Consider the following 18,707-nt stretch of genomic DNA (forward strand, 5'->3'; position numbering starts at 1 on the left):
AGTGTAAACGATTCGGCTCACCAATTCAGATGTGGTCAGACAGTTACATAGGGTAAGGCCACCCCTCCACTTTGACACATACCAAAAGTGAACAAATTGACTGCTTTCTGCGCAGATTTGGAGTTAATTTCATAAGCTGCCACCAGAGTATTTTAAGAAATTAATCCATCAAAAATTCCAACTGTGCACACGAAGCAGTCAGGATGTTCATTTTTGTCCTTAGACCAAGATGAGCGATGTTCTTATCATTTCAAAAAGTAGTGTAACAATCGTTTAACAATCAAATGAAAAAATGGAAAGAATCTATCAGGTAGAGCAAGCAGGAAGGATTCAACTGTTCAGTGTACCTCTGGCCGCATTAAAATTAAACTGGGCAGCTATCCCAACAAATGTAGGATGATCAAATGTTATGTTCAAACCTAACAGAGAAACGATTAATTTCAACAAAATGCTACGTTTATGGAACGTTTATTGGTTGGTTGTTGATTGTTAATGTCCATTTAACCTAGTTGACTATCGGGACTGATTCAGTTCTTTCCTCAAACATGGTGGTCAGTAATTACCTCACGAATGATTTGAAACTAATAACATTTGGGTCTATCACAGCAATGAAGAAGTTTCATAATATGGAACAAGGCAAAGGTATCATATATCACGCACATTTGCAAAGACAGACTAGATACATGTACATCGAGGAGAGGTAGGATAACAGACTTGTCAGCAATCCAGCCACCAATACAAGAACTAGACACAGTTCTAAAGGAAACAAACACCAGAGAGGTAAATTAATTTTTAAAAAAAAATTTAAAAAGGGAAAAAAGAGACCCAGACTAGACAAGCGTAGTTACGTGCGTATTTTATGCATTTGCAAAGTTTCAAACAAGAAACGAAGCTCCAAAATCATCACAACAACCACCAACAAGGAGAAGATTATCTTTTCTCCCGGAGGAGGAAAGTAGAAAGCTACCTCCAATGATGGTTCCAATGCTATCAAGTGTTTGCCAAACACAGTCAGTCTTCCAGCAATATAAAAAGGGTGCTCGCTTGTCCTTCCAGCGTCACAGAACACAGTTTCAACGACTTACTTCCCGGTCGTTTCATAACACACGCCGTATCGTATGCAGAGAGTGTACACTTGTGCAGCGTTTCTGAAAACAGTTCTGACAAGGACAAGACTCACGCCGTGGATGGTGGCACGCCTAGTTTTTTCCACCGCAGGAACAACACCCAATTCGTTCCCCCGCACGCGGAAGCAAAATTGTTATCTCGCAAAGGAATTGCCCTGTGAAGGTACGTTGTGGCAAATCACATTATTAAGTATAGATATTCTGAAGCAGAATTGCCTAGGCTATATGTATAATATGTAACTTATGTCTTGTTGTGTACTCGTGAACAGTGGCGTTCGATTTTCTGCCGAAGTCCGTGAAAATTATACAGAGAGGTCTCAATTTCGTACAAATTAACCTAGAACTACCATTTAAAGCACTATTTTAATACTCACAGTTTAATCTTCGATACCTTGCAGCCTTGTATGCGCGTTTTTGGGCACCAGCATCGTGGATAAGCTGCTCTAATCTAGCGTTATTTTGTGGTACTCGATTCTCAGTGGGTAAGGTCCCCCGCAGACACCAGATAAGGTCCCCCGCATTTTTGCCGGAGTGCCTGCTACGCCCCCCCGCACATGCGCGCTGACAAAGCACATCATGCACAGCAAAACTGACCCGTTTGAAGCGTTTTTATTTGACAGATGGAGACCAGCGACCACACGCTATCTGCCGGGGAGGTGTCTGGGGAATTAATCGACAGCTACCTAGACATCAGTAGTGAGGTGACTATAGGTGAGACAGTCCCTTTACAGACTTCTACACCGAAGAAGGTTGGTCTCCTCCATTTGTGTGACGAATGCGGATCAGCATACAAACACAAGCGAACATTGGACAATCACAAACGTGAGAAACATGGCAACGAATCTCGTTTTGTATGCATAGTTTGTGACAAGAGGTTTGGTCGACAGGTAGATTACCAGGCTCATATGAACAAGCATGCAGGCACCAAACCTTTCCAGTGTGATGTTTGCAAAAAATCCTACGCACACAAACGCAGTCTGGACAAGCATATGTCTGGGTGAAAAGCCGGGGTTTGAGTGCCAAACCTGTCAAAAGTCGTTCATGAGAAGAAAGTATCTTCGTGACCACCAAATCACCCTCTCTAATGGCTACGCTTATTTATGCAATGCGTGCATGAAGCGGTTTAAGCATCGCTCTGGTCTTGCCAGGCATAGGCGTCGGGCTCAAGATGGAAACTGCTGTTAGACACCATGATTTCGTTTAGATTTATCCTGTTCTGTCGCTCCATTCACAGACAACACACAGACAACAAGAAATGTTGATGTTGTTTATTTCAAATGTAAAGCGTAAAAAGTATGTAAATCCCTTTTCTTTTTTAACAACACACGGAAACTTCAGTAAGTTTTTTAATGTTTACATTCTTTTTAATTTGACTGGCAAGGTTGTGATGAAAATCAACACGGTTAATATTCATTTTGAAGTTGAAACAGAATGGTTTGACAATCACGTTCTATGATTGTTTAATTTTTTATGGGCGTTCTTGAGTTATACATTTTAAAGACAATTGTACTTGCAGAATGTGTGTGTGTATGTGTGTGTGTGTGTGTGTGTGTGGGTGTGTGTGTGTGCTTGTGTACGTGTGTGTGTGCTTGTGTGTGTGTGTGTGTGTGTGTGTGTGTGTGTGTGTGTGTGTGTGATGTCCATACATGCATAAATATATATATATATACTTAGTATGTGTTAATCACAGAATCCAGGCTGAAATAAGTTTGCAACATGTGTAAGGATTAGTGAAGCTGTCTTTCTAAAGAGGTTACAAGGTGTGTTTGTTTTTCAAATGCAACAGGTGTTTTGTTCTGGATAATGCACTGTAACTTGAGTTTTTTGTTGGTGAAATAAAACAAATGAAAATCCAAAGTTGTGTAGCATTCATGTTTGTGCACCTGCACTAATCAAAAAGTTACAAGATGAAAGTTTACACATGTACATGTAATTCATTTTCTTGACAAAACTGTCATCGCTTTACAAGCATGTAACCACTGATGAGTATCTGCAAAGGGAAAAGAGTTCAACTTAATACAAGAATTGTGCAAAGCGATACACCATAAAAGGGTTTTATGTGAATACAAGTTCAAAACTAGATTATCTATGACATTCAAGAATAAGTGTGCTCGACAGTTTTATATGACACGCAGTTAATCAGGTTTGTTTTGTTTATTTAGACTGGTATAAATGTTTGTGACGTTTTTCCAGACCACAAAAAAAGGAAACAAGTCGCGTAAGGCGAAAATACAATATTTAGTCAAGTAGCTGTCGAACTCACAGAATGAAACTGAACGCAATGCAACGCAGCAAGACCGTATACTCGTGGTCCACCGCTCACAGCATTGGCAGTGAAATTGACAAGAAGAGCGGGGTAGTGGTTACGCTATGCTGCATAGCACGCTTTTCTGTACCTCTGTTCGTTTTAACTTTCTGAGCGTGTTTTTAATCCAAACATATCATATCTATATATTTTTGGAATCAGGAACCGACAAGGAATAAGATGAAAGTGTTTTTAAATTGATTTCGAAAAAAAAATTTGATAATAATTTTTATATATTTAATTTTCAGAGCTTGTTTTTAATCCAAATATAACATATTTATATGTTTTTGGAATCAGCAAATGATGGAAAATAAGATAAACGTAAATTTGGATCGTTTTATAAATTTTTATTTTTTTTTACAATTTTCAGATTTTTAATGACCAAAGTCATTAATTAATTTTTAAGCCACCAAGCTGAAATGCAATACCGAACCCCGGGCTTCGTCGAAGAGTACTTGACCAAAATTTCAACCAATTTGGTTGAAAAATGAGGGCGTGACAGTGCCGCCTCAACTTTCACGAAAAGCCGGATATGACGTCATCAAAGACATTTATAAAAAAAATGAAAAAAACGTTCGGGGATTTCATACCCAGGAACTCTCATGTCAAATTTCATAAAGATCGGTCCAGTAGTTTAGTCTGAATCGCTCTACACACACACACAGACACACAGACACACACACAGACACACGCACATACACCACGACCCTCGTTTCGATTCCCCCTCGATGTTAAAATATTTAGTCAAAACTTGACTAAATATAAAAAGAGATAGAGAGTTGAGTGCCTTTTGTTTTTGTTTTATAATTCTGCTTTGTTAAAAAGCACAGTCCTTCAAGTACAAACGATTCTACTCATCATATGAAGTCTTGCATGCCTGTCAGAGTATATCTCTGGACTCAAAGCAAAAAGTAACAATCTCACAGCTTCATGTGTAGAGTGGACATATTTATGTGCAATTCTTTCACACACACACACACACACACACACACACACACATACACGCACGCACGCACACACACACATACACGCACGCACGCACGCACGCACGCACGCACACCCACACACACACACACACACACACACACACACACACACACACACACACACACACACACACTAAAACAATGGTTAATCGGTGACTTATTGCTCGTGCCAAATGATGGAGTACATCTGAAGATGTCAGATGCCAATCACATCCATAATTAGTGGATTTACACAAAAATTATAGCTGTATGTCATTTTTTTCTGATAAACATAACGGCGGGGGATCTTACCCTTGTGGTGCGGTGGGGTGTAGTAGGCAAATCGACCAAGCTGCGGGGGATCTTACCCCGTCAAATTTCACTGTTGATCTTTGAACCGATCGTGAGTCTAAACTAAGCTAAGCTTTAACTTAAAAATGAAGAGCAGTATCCACAAGTAGATTGACTTTGACCAGCAAAAAGATTTAAGCCCTTCTGTTGGCCGTGCTTTGTGTTATTTTAACATTTTTAACGTGGGAGACTTGTCTTGATGACATTTCTTCTCTTATGCAGTACATGAGAGTGTAAATGGTAAGACAACTAGCTGATCCAATGCAAAATAAAGTACCGAACAGTATGATATAAACTTCAATACTAGAAAGTCTGGTTATGTACTATTTTAAGGCATTAATTTGGAGACACCTACCATGTTGTTCGTCTTGCGGGGGAACGAATTGGGTGTTGTTCCTGCGGTGGGAAAAAATAGGCGTGCCACCATTAGCTTTAAGTGCAGCTCACAGAACACATCTCATACACATTTAGCGCGACTTACTTCCCGGTCGTTTCACAACACACGCGTACTGATTTGCGAGCAGCAATCAATATTAATAATAATGCAAACTTTTATAGCGCTATTCTAGAAAAATGTCTACTCTTAGCGCTTTACAATACATACATCGACCAAGCATACTATACACGCACAGGCAAAGAAACCGACCAAACATAACCAACAAACTATACATGCACAGGCAAAGAAAGCGACCAAACATACAATACACGCACAGGCAAGATAACGACCAAACATAAACAAACATACTATGACCAAACATAACCAACATACTATACGCGCGCAGGCAAAGAGAACAATCAGCACATGTAATAATTACTGACAACTAATAATGCAGGCATACAATGACAGTCCAATACACAGCCTAAGCACAAGAACCACAGTAGGCTTCTATATAAAAACGTGTCAACGGTACTATTTACACACACACAAACAGTGCTGACACAAAGCGCAGAAAATATATATGGCCAAGAATCTGTCATGGCGTCGAAAGAAGAAAAGAGCCCGCTTGAATTATTTGGCAGGCTCCTGCTTCTAATAAACTTTTTTTGCAAAGAACATTTTTGTGTTGGATGAAAGAGGATGAATGGACGAACGTTTTGGTATAACATGGTGGCAAATTTATGCCGTAAGCAATGAATAACAGACTTGTGATTCCAACCTTACCTAGTCATTCTGGAGAAAAAAGCGTTACGCGATTTTGGGTGCTTTCAGTTTCGTAAGAACTGTACTCCGAACACGTGCGCGACCGGTAAATCCTTCATACAAACCAGACAGGAAATGAATGCAGTGTTTAATGAGACCAAAAATGAGCTCGACGGAGCTGCCAACTTCGTTCATTTCGCTTGGAAAAGTGATGCGAGATGTACGTTATTATCCTTGTGTAAATTCGGTATCGGTCAGTCAAACGGTCGTACAGTCCGCGGTAAATGTAAGATGGCCGCCAAAGATCGATTTCGAGGTTCACACAGTCTACTAAGTCTAAAATAATATTTAAAAAATTGCTTGCAATGCATGCTTTGTCTGTGATTCGTGAAAATCGACACGATTTGTTGATTTTGTGTAAAGAAAAATTACTTATAACCAAAATAAAACGTTCTCGTTTTGCCGAGATGTTGTAACAAGCGTGACCTAACTAGTCTCCCTTGGTCATTTGCATATGATCTATCAATGACAACAGGACTTTCACACCTACGTGCGAGATGGACGAGCCCAGCCCCACGGGTAAAGTGTGCATGGTCGTCATCCAAATAGTAACGTACATCACTTTTGAGAATGAAACTGCTATAAATCGAGTGATTTCTTACGAAACATGATAAAAACAATGTTTGAAAGGAAAAAGTATTCGTACCTGAATGATTCAGTCGAAAATCGAATGCTGTTGAATTTTTTTTTTGGGGGGTGGTGGTTTTGTGTAGGTGTTAGGGGTGCTTGGTTACCCATAGGTCTGTGACACTCTTAGTTTATATGATCAAAGCTCATTGGCAATTGCAAATATTCTTAGGGAGGTAGGTTAGTCATGCTTTCTAATTTTTACATTTAGTCAAGTTTTGACTAAATGTTTTAACATAGAGGGGGAATCGAAAAGAGGGTCGTGGTGTATGTGTGTGTGTGTGTGTGTGTGTGTGTGTGTGTGTGTGTGTGTGTGTGTGTGTGTGTGTGTGTGTGTGTACCCATATTTCCACAGGTTTGGTTGCCTAAATCACCATAAGGCAACCATCCACACGTGGATGGCAACCTAAACTGTGGATGGCAACCTGATTGTGTGGATGGTCGCTTCATTTAACACCGTTAAATTGACTTTTTTGACGGAAAGAATGTCATAAGAATGTTAAACTCTGGATGGCAACCTAACTGTGTGGATGGTCGCTTCATTTAACACCGTTAAATTGACTTTTTTGACGGAAAGAATGTCATAACAATGTTCAAAATGACATTCTTTCCGTCCTCTATAGGCGACGAAATAGGTCAAATTTTGTTCATTTTTTAGTGCAAAATTCTTCGATGCCGGAGCGAGTACTGCACCCAGTGCTGTTGTAGTGCAAGTGCACTAGAAAGGCACTACACCCAGTGCCGCCTCTTAGGTAACCATCCACACTTTAGGTGTGTGTGTGTGTGTGTGTGCGTGCGTGCGTGCGTGTAGAGCGATTCAGACCAAACTACTGGACCGATCTTTATGACATTTTACATGAGAGTTCCTTGGATTGATATCCCCGATTATGTTTTTAGTTTTTTCGATAAATGTCTTTGATGACGTCATATCCGGCTTTTCGTGAAAGTTGAGGCGGCACTGTCACGCTCTCATTTTTCAACCAAATTGGTTGAAATTTTGGTCAAGTAGTCTTCGACGAAGCCCGGACTTCGGTATTGCATTTCAGCGTGGTGGCTTAAAAATTAATTAATGACTTTGGTCATTAAAAATCTGAAAATTGTAAAAAAAAATAAAAAAATTATAAAACGATCCAAATTTACGTTTATCTTATTCTCCATCATTTTCTGATTCCAAAAACATATAACTATGTTATATTTGGATTAAAAACAAGCTCTGAAAATTAAAAATATAAAAACTATTATCAAAATTAAATTTTCGAAATCAATTTAAAAACACTTTCATCTTATTCCTTGTCGGTTCCTGATTCCAAAAACATATAGATATGATATGTTTCGATTAAAACACGCTCAGATAAACGAAGAGAGGTATAGAAAAGCGTGCTATCTTTCTCAGCGCAACTACTAAACCGCTCTTCTTGTCAAATTCACTGCCTTTGCCACGAGCATGAGCGGTGGACTGACGATGCTACGAGTATACGGTCTTACTGAAAAATTGCATTGCGTTCAGTTTCATTCTGTAAGTTCGACAGCTACTTGACTAAATGTTGTATTTTCGCCTTACGCGACTTGTTATTATTATTATTATTATTATTATTATCATGAGAGCTTATATAGCGCGAACCACAATTAACCGTTGCTCTCCGCGCTTTACATATTAATTTCTGCCGTTTGAAATTGAATTTTTTTACAGACAAACAGACATTTTTTACGCACAATATATAACGCATTCACATCGGCCAGTAAACCTCAAGCCATTATGGCGAATATTTACTTTTCGCGGCCTATTATTCCAAGTCAAACGGGTATTTGGTGGACATTTTTTATCTATGCCCATACAATTTTGCCAGGAAAGACCCTTTTGTCAATCATGGGATCTTTAACGTGCACACCCCAATGTAGTGTACACGAAGGGACCTCGGTTTTTCGTCTCATCCGAAAGACTAGCACTTGAACCCACCACCTAGGTTAGGAAAGGGGGGAGAAAATTGCTAACGCCCTGACCCAGGTTCGAACTCGCAACCTCTCGCTTCCGAGCGCAAGTGCGTTACCACTCGACCACCCAGTCCATTTCAGGCTGTTTTGTTTTCCTCAGCCAAATATAATTAAAACTAATGAAAAAAATGTGTTTCAATTTGCATCCGGCAGTTAGGGTTAATTATCTTGCGTTTGGGGATGTGACTTTTGTTTTTAGATGGGATATTATATTTGGTTTGGGGTTGTGGCTCCATTTTATCTGTGGGCAGGTATTTAAGTGTATAAAAGACATTACAATTCCAGGCAAGTGTTTCGTTACAATGGAACTTGGAAGAAAAGTGTTGTTCGGCAGTACAGTAAAACCTGTCTCTAAAGGACACCCTTGGGGTATGGTAATGGTGTCCCTATTAGACAGGTGTCCTTTCTTCACAGGTGGAGGGGCTGGGGCAATATTTTACAAAGAACACGTAAAATGTACAAGACACTTTTTGTCAATTCTGGAGTATGTATTTATTTTTCAACACAAAACACAAGGTAAAAACTTAAATAAAATTAATTAAATAAAATAAACTTAAATAAAATTACCAGATCATTGTACAAGGCACAGATTGAGGGCGGTGACAGGAATAGAGAGAGAGAGAGAGAGAGAGAGAGAGAGAGAGAGAGAGAGAGAGAGACTGACTGACTATTAGGGTTTAACGTCCTCTTAGACCAACTGGTCTATATTGGGACAGGTATTGGTAATACGCTGAAGATATGGTGTGATACTTTGATTCGAACAAGCCCGCTGTGGCTGTCTCCTTCGACACACCAGCATTGGGTTTGTCTCGTTGAAATGTTGATGCTTGCATATGTTTTTTCAGTGTGTGTGTGTGCGTGCGTGCGTGTGTGTGTGTGTGTGTGTGTGTGTGTGTGTGTGTGTGTGTGTGTGTGTGTGTGTTTGTGTGTGTGTATTGCTGTGTGTGTGTGTGTGTGTAACTTAGAAAAGGGACAGGAATGACTGATGCACAGACACTTTGTTGGGATTTCCTGGTTTTGTCATTAACATCCTCGTCCTAAGCGCGTAAGCCACGATGCTAGCTCAAAAAGCCTAACGTCATGCTATTATCACTCACTGCTCTTACAAACGAACACACACAAACCTATGAGTAAAGTAGATCTTACGGGATTTAACGTTTTTTTAACTGCCAAAATTTTACTTTTTATTCTTGTTGAAATTCACAACATTTCATAAAGATCGGTGAAAAATTAGAAAATAACGGTTTATAACTGACAAAAGCTTGGTTTTCTTCTGAAAAGTACGTATTGAAACTCAGTTATGGACAACGGACCTACTCACAAAATTTCATAAAGATTGGTGAAAAAACGGGCTTTAACGGTTTTTTAACTGCCAAAAATCAACTTTTTATTCTTGTTGAAATTCAGTTAGGGACAACCAACCTAACCACAACATTTCATAAAGATAGGTGAAAAATTAGAAAAAAACGGTTTATAACGGGGTTTTAACTGCCCCAGGTGGCCCATACCAATAAAAACAGTTTTATTCTGCTAAAAACCACATCTCCTTTCTTACCCACAACAACTTTAATAAGATAAAGCAAGTCTAAAAAATGGTGTTTGTGTAACACTTTTTGGACACACTGACAGATTCCTGGCCATATACACGTTATTTTAGGCGCTAGGTAGGGGGTGAGGTGGGGCGGGATGGGGTGGGTGGGGAGATGCTGGGGGGGAAATCACTTGCGCTGAAAGAGGTGTGTTTTGAGATTTGTCTTGAATGTAGTGAGAGAATCTGTGTGTCTGAGAGGCAGTGGTAATCTATTCCAGGTCACAGGGGCTTGATAGGCGAAGGACCTCTCGCCACATGTCTTTGTTTGCACTGTGGGGAGTCGGAAGAGTCGAGTGTCGGCGGCGGAGCGAAGCTGACGAGAGGGGGTGTAGAGTTTGAGGAGTTCTGACAAGTATTCTGGGGCAGAACCAGAAACGACGGCAAAAGAAAGAGAGGAGAGTTTGTATTCGATCCTTTTAGTGATTGGCAGCCAGTGTAGAGAGTGAAGAAGGGGTGTGGCGTGTTCATACTTGGAAGATTTGAAGACCAGGCGGGCAGCGTTATTTTGGATCCTTTGAAGTCTATCTAAAAGGTACTTAGGGAGACCGGCCAGAAGAGAATTGCAATAATCTATCTTTGAGAGGACTAGAGAACACACTAACGTTTTGGTTGCATCAGCGGTGAGGTAGTGACGGACTGAACTAATCTTGCGCAGCTCTAGATAGGCGGACTTGCAGATGTTAGAGATGTGTTTTTGGAAAGAGAGAGTTGGATCGAGAGTGACGCCAAGGCTGCGGACAGACGGAGAGAAAGAGATAGGTAGCTCGTTGACAGTGAGAGAGGCAGGAAGAGAAGGGTGATTGAGAAATTTCTTGGGACAGGCCAGCATAACTTCGGTTTTGTCACTATTTAACTGGAGTTTGTTTAAAGACATCCAATCACTGAGGTCCGCAATGCAATCCTGTGTCCGAGATACCAGATCGTCAACTTCAGCAAGGGGGGCAGACTGGTGAAGTTGTGTATCATCAGCGAAACTCTCGTGCGACAACGCATGGCGACTGATAACATCGGACACAGGGGAGGCATATAGAACGAAAAGTATGGGGCCAAGCACGGACCCTTGCGGGACACCGTATTGGAGAGCTGAAGGTTGAGATTTGATGCCGTTGACACAAACGGTCTGCGTCCGGTTAGTAAGGTACGAACGAACCCAGGAAAGGGCCAGATCATGAACACCAAAGGAGTGCTGAAGCCTGTGGAGCAGAATTTCGTGGTCTATCGTATCGAATGCGCTAGACAAGTCCAGTAGTGTTAGAATGGAGACCTGATTTTCGTCAAAGCTAAGAAGGATGTCGTTTACAATCTTCAGAAGTGCCTATCGATCGTATGTAAATACGTCTGACGAGGACAAGATCAAGACTGCTTTGGACAGTCTAGCTTTGAGTGCAGCTCATTTTTCTGTCACATCGAGGCGTGATCTTTACCTCTGTATCTTCTACTACTGGGTGAAAATTGGTCGCTCGTGTTCGGCCAAGTAATACTTTGTGTAGGAGCCTCATGCAGTGCAACCACTTGCATTAAAACCCTCCCCAGGGTGCAACAAGCAGTTCGCTGGTTTGACCGAACTGCAAAGCACACGGACGGAAACAGAGGACAAAGGAGCACTTGCTATTATTCTTACCACGCAGGGAGGTCATGGTCGCCTGAATGAATCAGCTGGTGAAACCCTCTTGCCGTCGATGGAAATGAGAAATCAAAGGTAGTAAAGCAAGTCTTGAGTCGGTTGAGATATATATTTATGCATTTTAAAGAGACTTTTCTCGAAAGTAATCTGTTGAAAATCGGAAGGAAAAAAGTCGGCATGCTCCTTTTGGATTGATTAATATCACACAGTCTGTAGAACTGAATGTTTGCATAACAAGCTTTGTGGATTTAAAACCTTGACAGGGACATATATTCACTCCGGACACTTGAGAACAATGTCCAGATCCGGTTGTGATGATACGTTAATGAATGAGAAACAACAGAGCTGTAATTGACTTATTTTAACCATCATGCTTGTATGGTGCACTGTATTCTGGTGCAACATAGCAAGCTTGTGCAAATCCTGGCCCTATGTTTGTGATTTCCTATCAGAAGACAGGTCTTTTAAAACTCTTGGACACTGACGCTTTATAAGTCTTCTACAACAAACAAAGGAATGATTGGTTGGTTATTGTTTTTGTCGTCTCTCTGGCTATATTGCTGTCCGAGACCGATGCAAGTTTGTTTTCTTTCTCAGTTCTCCAACAAAGGAAGGGAAGGAGGCTTGTTGTTGTCTTCACCCTATGTCGATGTACATTTCCTGAACATGTAGATATGAATAAACATTGTTTAATTTTAAGCCAAGGTAGGAAAACAATAAACAGACGCCACCCAGGGTTTTAAAATACGAGAGGAAGGGTTATATTCCAATCGTTTATCAACATTACAAGCCCCCTTTAACTCTTGCATGCGTCATTAGTTTGCTCTTCCGATTATTAGGTGAATGCAGTCTTAAGCCAATACAAGATGGTTGGAGTATTGACAATGAGCGAATCGATCGTTCGCCAAAGCTGGCGGCTTTTCAAGCTGCATAACAGCACACTTAGATGTGTTCTTGCTTTTTACCAACCGTTTGAGACGACGGGTTTCATTCACAGCTTGATTTCAAACACGTTGACTGACTGCATGTATGACTCACCCTGGCACGCAACAACATATCGATAGCGGTCGCGCGCAATTTTTGAGAAATGCGGGCGCTTTTTGTATTGTTCTAAGCATTCATATGGACATATCTTTTCAAAAACAAAAATATAGCACACTTAGCACATCACAAGCAAACCGTCAGTGAGGCGACTCAGGTTAGCACTAATACTGCCGCATTGTTATTCTTGATAAATATTTAAAATGGTTTCAATGATATCTTTATGTACCGCTCTGATATGGCGCTTCGTTGTCGGCTGGGCGTTAAGCAAACAAACAAAAATATCTTTATGCTTGGTATGTCTGCTTCTTGTTTAACCCACGTTTATACATGTTTTAAATGTCTCTCTCCCTCTTCTTTTTTTCCTTCTTCCTTTTTAAAGTTTTTCTTTTTTACTGTGTTATTGTTGTTCTTATGCAATGATTTCAGCAACTAAATTCTGTTGATTTCATTACGCACTATCATTATCCAAATAATGTCATGTGAAGATCAATTGTTGTATCTTTGGTGCAGACGTACTCATATCTTATCTTTGAGGGTATAATAATATAAAACAAAATGTATTATTTTAGATTAAGAGTTGCAAATAAAATAGCGCATCAATAACAAATTATAACTTCTTTTTTGTATTAATCCTGTGTTCATCTGCATATCTTAAGGAATTAAATGTTTTGAAACCTGCCTATTATGCTTCTCATGTTATGTTATGTTATATGAAGTCTTATATCGCGCGCGTATCTCCAGACTCGGACTCAAGGCGCAGGGATCTATTTATGCCGTGTGAGATGGAATTTTTTTACACAATACATCACGCATTCACATCGACCAGCAGATCGCAGCCATTTCGGCGCATATCCTACTTTTCACGGCCTATTATTCCAAGTCACACGGGTATTGTGGTGGACATTTTTTATCTATGCCTATACAATTTTGCCAGGAAAGACCCTTTTGTCAATCGTGGGATCTTTAACGTGCACACCCCAATGTAGTGTACACGAATTAGGGACCTCGGTTTTTCGTCTCATCCGAAAGACTATGTTTGGCTCACTTCCTCCTGAATCTTGCATGGAAAGTGCAATAAAGACAGTTTGACAAACCAATCCTGGCCATTATTCAGGATGCTTAAAACGCATTTTTCAGAAATGCAGTGATGACCAAAAGATGCAACTGAAAAAGGCAAAATCGTTCAACAAATTCAGGAACGATTCAAAATCGTTCAGGCCAATGTCGGCCAAGTCATAGGCTGAAAACGATGGATTGTGCAGTAGTTCATTGAGAAATTCTCTTTACACTTGCACATTTTCCGCAAAACTTATTACAGAAGCAAGTAGAAAATATGTTTTTTTTAAATGTTCACAAGCAAGTGGGGTTAGATCAAAAACAACAAATCTGTGACTTTGATTGATTACAGAAAACTGGTCGCTGCTAGTTATGGTAGGGTTCCATCGGAATTTGGTCGCTGGTAAGTTTCTTAATGGTATAAACTTGCATGAAAATTCAGGGATGAATGTTGCGTTTAAACGGTGTTTATTAGCGGTTGCAAAGACTGTGCCTTATATTAAAACGCCCCTTGTGTTTACACCAGCAGCAGACTAACAGCAGTCAATCACACTCGGATTAAACGTACCAGGCGTCGGTTGTTGTAATACATCTAACGCAAGAAGAGACTTCGCGTTGTTCTAATACTCATGGGCTACTTACAAGAGGGATTTTGATATATCACTTCTCTGATTCTCTGTTGCAGTCTTCGTGATGGATGAAAAAGCCGAGGAACATCAAGGAGAAAGTCATCCGAAAATCATTGGTACAGCTGATGAAAGGGAAGTTTCTACTGCGAAAGGGGCAACAGACATCGACCAAGACACGCTTACATCACAATCAGAACGAGAGTCGCTGAGTAAAGAGATCACAGAACCAGACCAGCAATTTGAACCAGCTCAACTACTAAGTAAATCTAGTGGCAGGGAACCAGATCTCACTGCAGAAGATCCCGACGTCCTTAAGAGAAAAGAGCAAACCCAGGGCGTTAAATCAAAGCAACAGAAGGAAGAGGATTCAGAGCCGCGGGGATACTCTGATTCTGATTCAACTACACAACTCCTCCACAAAGACAAGGACAAAACGAAATTCAAAATATTTGTCATTGGGAAAACGGGCACTGGAAAAAGCTCTCTGTGCAACAAGATAATCGGCAGGAACGCTTTTACCACAGGTCGCAGCTTCAAGCAAGTAACCACTGAAACACAGGAGGAACCTACTACCTTGCCAGGGCTGAACATCACTGTGAGTTGATCTGCTATGCTTGAAAGTCTCCGATCTCTTTCACTACTTGTACTTTCTTTAGGGTTTTGAATGTCTGTCAAACAGTCTTACCCTTCTTCTTGGTATGTTTTCTTTTAATGCCAGTAAATTTTAAGGGGCTTATTGTCCGTCAGGTCTTAATTGCCTATATTGGACATGAATTGGTTTATACGATTCGAGTTTTACGCCCTCACGGCTTTTTGATGCTTGCGTGTTTAGGTGGTATCAGCCATCTGCACTTATGGTAGAATGACCAAGATCTTTAACGTGCCATTGTGGTGACACGGGGGTGGGAGATGGATACCGTCTCTGGGTCTGCACATGAAGTTGACCCGTGTCCGTCCCGGCCCGGATTCGAACCAGCGACCTCTCGATCACAAGTCCAGTGCTCTACCACCTGAGCTACCCGGGCCCCCATTAATGCCAGTTCCCCTTATTCAATATAAATCTTGACTCCTACGGCCTGCGCGCCACCCCAAGGGAGATCATCTCATATGCTGGCTGGAAAATGTACAAAACGGTATTGCCACAAACAGCAACTTTCAATCTTAAGATTGACATTTATTGATAAAAAATGATTGAAAAGAAGCGGAACTTTTTGGTGTAATGCAATCGTGATGTCATCCGTATCGAAATTTGCCCAAAATGAATTAGCCACACAGATTGCAGGTATCGGTACTATATTGGTCTTGTAGTCAGAAAGAATGAGTGTAAACACGTTTTGTTTAGCACCGCAAAGTATTCATGTATTTATTATCATCAGAAATATATTCTTAAAAAGGAAAAATAAATCAAAGTGACATATAAAATCAGGAGCAGTAGATGCCCAGGTCACCAATTTACGAATTTATTCAGTGATTGTAAGTGTTTTTAACGCAATAATCTTCAACTTCATCGGTATCACCGTTATAATTTTCTTTTGTAGGTAGTAGATACACCAGACATAAGCGACAAAAGCGAAACAATCCAGACAGATACCGTGAAGAGATGGAGGGACAGTGCTAAAGGCTACAACTACATGGTAGTGCTGGCTGTTCGCTGTGACGCCAGGTACTCCCCTGCAGAGTACGAGGTCTACAGACAGATCAAACAGCTATGGGGAAACGACCTTGTCAAGAAACTCGTGGTGGTCTTCACCTTTGGTGACACGCGAGAAGACCCTGGTCTGGACATGAAGAAGGAGCTGGAGGAGGTCTGGCCGGAACTCAAACACGTCATCAAAGACGCCAACAACAGATACGTTGTATTCAACAATGAGGTATGCAACATTTTTCTTTTGTTTGATTATTCAGGCGATGTTGAACTTTGTTTCCGCTTGGTGTTACTCTGCTCGGACACGCTAGCTACACACACACACACACACACACGCACGCACGCACGCACGCACGCGCACACGCACACACACACACACACACACACACACACACACACACACACACACACACACACACACACACTGAATGTAAAAAAACAACCAGCAAACAAACACATGATATTGAGGCTTAATTTGAAAGAGAATATCATTGTGTACATTTCTACAGAAGAATGTCAATGCTGCAGCTCTGTTTTGTTAACGTTATTTTTTTTTGTAGGTGATGTGAACCAGCTTTCAATTGCTTGCTTTATATCTGTGTTTAAAAACAAATCGTCATTGTTAAATTATTCTTCAAAAGCAGTTTCTTTTTCTGTTAACATGCTTGTGCTAAATAATTATGTACTATTCGGTGCCTATGTATTATTTTTCTCACTGATTTGGCCTGTTATGGTCCGCTGGACCCGAAAAGCAACAGCTAACTAACTAAATTTTTCTCACAGCCTGGAAACACTGATGAGAAGCCCGTGAATGAACTGATTGAAATCATGAAGCATCCTGAAGACAGAAAGCTGTGGAAGTGGGTTGCAACTGGCATCACGGTTACACTCATTGGATTTATCATTTGGTTTATGTGGGTGGATATGTGATATACAAACTTGTATGTACCCCTTTTGATGTTTTTGTGAGTCTTATGGATATCTTGAGGACAGGACAGAGAAAGTGACAGCGTCATTCTCTCCCTTTGTGTAACTTACTGGCCATGACAACTAACTGCCAGAAGTATATATCCCCTCAAGAAAAAGAGTCAAAGCAAAAGGGTTAACGATTTTGAGTCCACGTTATGGATACATGGTTTGATGTATATATGGATGTGTGATTTAATGAATTTTGCACTTTTGTAATGTCCGATTGAGTATGATCATTGGCTTTTGTACACTTCGTACTGCTTGTATTATCAGTAAGATCACGTTTGTGCATCAAGTGTTGGTATGCATCAAGTTTTTAAAAGTTTCTGATTTTAGCATGGGTTTTTCTCTCAAAGTAAGGGTAAGTATTGTCTCCCCCCCCCCCCCCATTATTTTATTTTTCTATGTGTGTATTCAGTAAAGCTATTCACTCTGATGATAAAGTTAAGCACGACTAAATACACCAGACAAAGCATGTGTAATGTGTTTGCTGTTCTGTATTTTGATGTTGCTTTGCTGTTGTTAAAATGCATCATGTTCTTGATGACCCAACAGCAACCCCTTGGCCAAATTGAGTATTAGGTACTTATTTATATTTAGCCTTTGACTAAATGTTTTAATATAGAGGGGGAATCGAGAGCGATCACAAGCCTCTAGAAGCCATTCTCCAGAAACCCTTGTCTGCCGCACCTCGGCGACTCCAAGGTATGATGCTACGAATCGAGAACTACAACATCACTGTCCATTACAAGAAAGGAAAAGAGATGCACCTCGCTGATACGCTTTCACGAGCATACATCAATGCCCCCAGCCGTCAAGAGGATTTTGAGTTCGTCAATATGGTGAGTTTCCTGCCCATCCGGGAGGAAAGACTGGCGAAGCTCAAGGTCAGAACGGAAAACGATGAAAACCTCCAGCTTCTCAAGACGACCATCATGACTGGTTGGCCTGACGACAGAAACGATCTACCAGCCACCCTCACTCCTTACTTTCACTTTCGTGACGAAATGACAGTTCAAGATGGACTCATCTTTAAAGGAGAAAGAGTCGTCGTTCCTGAGTCTATGCGTGGAGAGATGAAGACAGCTGTTCATTCTACTCATTCTGGAATTGACGGATGTCTGAAGAGAGCCAGAGAGTGTCTGTTTTGGCCCGGCATGTCGGGAGACATTAAGAACTTCATTTCAACCTGTGAAACATGCAACACTTACCAAAGCGCCAATCAGCCAGAAACTCTCATGCCACATGAACTTCCTTCTCGTCAGTGGGAGAAGGTAGGCGTCGACCTCTTCGAACTCGACGGGAAAGACTATATGGTGACCACTGACTACTTCAGCAACTTCTGGGAGATTGATCGACTTGAGAACACTACTTCCTCTACCGTCATCAAGAAGTTGAAAGCACACATTGCCCGCTATGGTTCCCCATGCATTCTAGTCAGTGACAACGGTCCACAATTCACCTCGGAGAACTTTCAAGAATTCGCACGTTCTTTCGACTTCGAACACAGAACGTCAAGTCCCTATAACAGCAAAGCAAACGGAAAAGCCGAATCATCAGTCAAGACTGCAAAGGCTTTGC

The 18,707-nt window shown here is 40.9% G+C and overlaps 2 protein-coding genes across 3 annotated transcripts in view; one reads left to right on the forward strand and one right to left on the reverse strand.

Moving 5' to 3' along the window:
* LOC138966703 (GTPase IMAP family member 4-like) overlaps positions 1–18,707 on the reverse strand; it is a 62,119-nt gene that overhangs the window by 13,400 nt on the left and 30,012 nt on the right. The window contains exon 1 of one of the 2 annotated variants that reach the window (XM_070339014.1): positions 968–1,581. The exons of the other annotated variant lie outside the window; for it this stretch is intronic. The gene's annotated coding sequence lies outside the window, so the exon portion shown is untranslated. Of the gene's footprint in view, positions 1–967; positions 1,582–18,707 lie in introns of those variants that run through there. 2 annotated transcript variants of the gene reach the window in all.
* On the forward strand, positions 10,243–17,092 carry LOC138966705 (GTPase IMAP family member 9-like). The gene is made up of 4 exons (XM_070339016.1): positions 10,243–11,858; positions 14,569–15,107; positions 16,051–16,383; positions 16,941–17,092. Exons 2-4 carry the CDS (start codon positions 14,577–14,579, stop codon positions 17,085–17,087), a joined length of 1,011 nt encoding a protein of 336 aa, XP_070195117.1. The 5' UTR covers positions 10,243–11,858; positions 14,569–14,576; the 3' UTR covers positions 17,088–17,092.

Source organism: Littorina saxatilis, linkage group LG5 (genome assembly GCF_037325665.1).
Source record: "Littorina saxatilis isolate snail1 linkage group LG5, US_GU_Lsax_2.0, whole genome shotgun sequence".
Lineage (NCBI taxonomy): Eukaryota > Metazoa > Mollusca > Gastropoda > Littorinimorpha > Littorinidae > Littorina > Littorina saxatilis.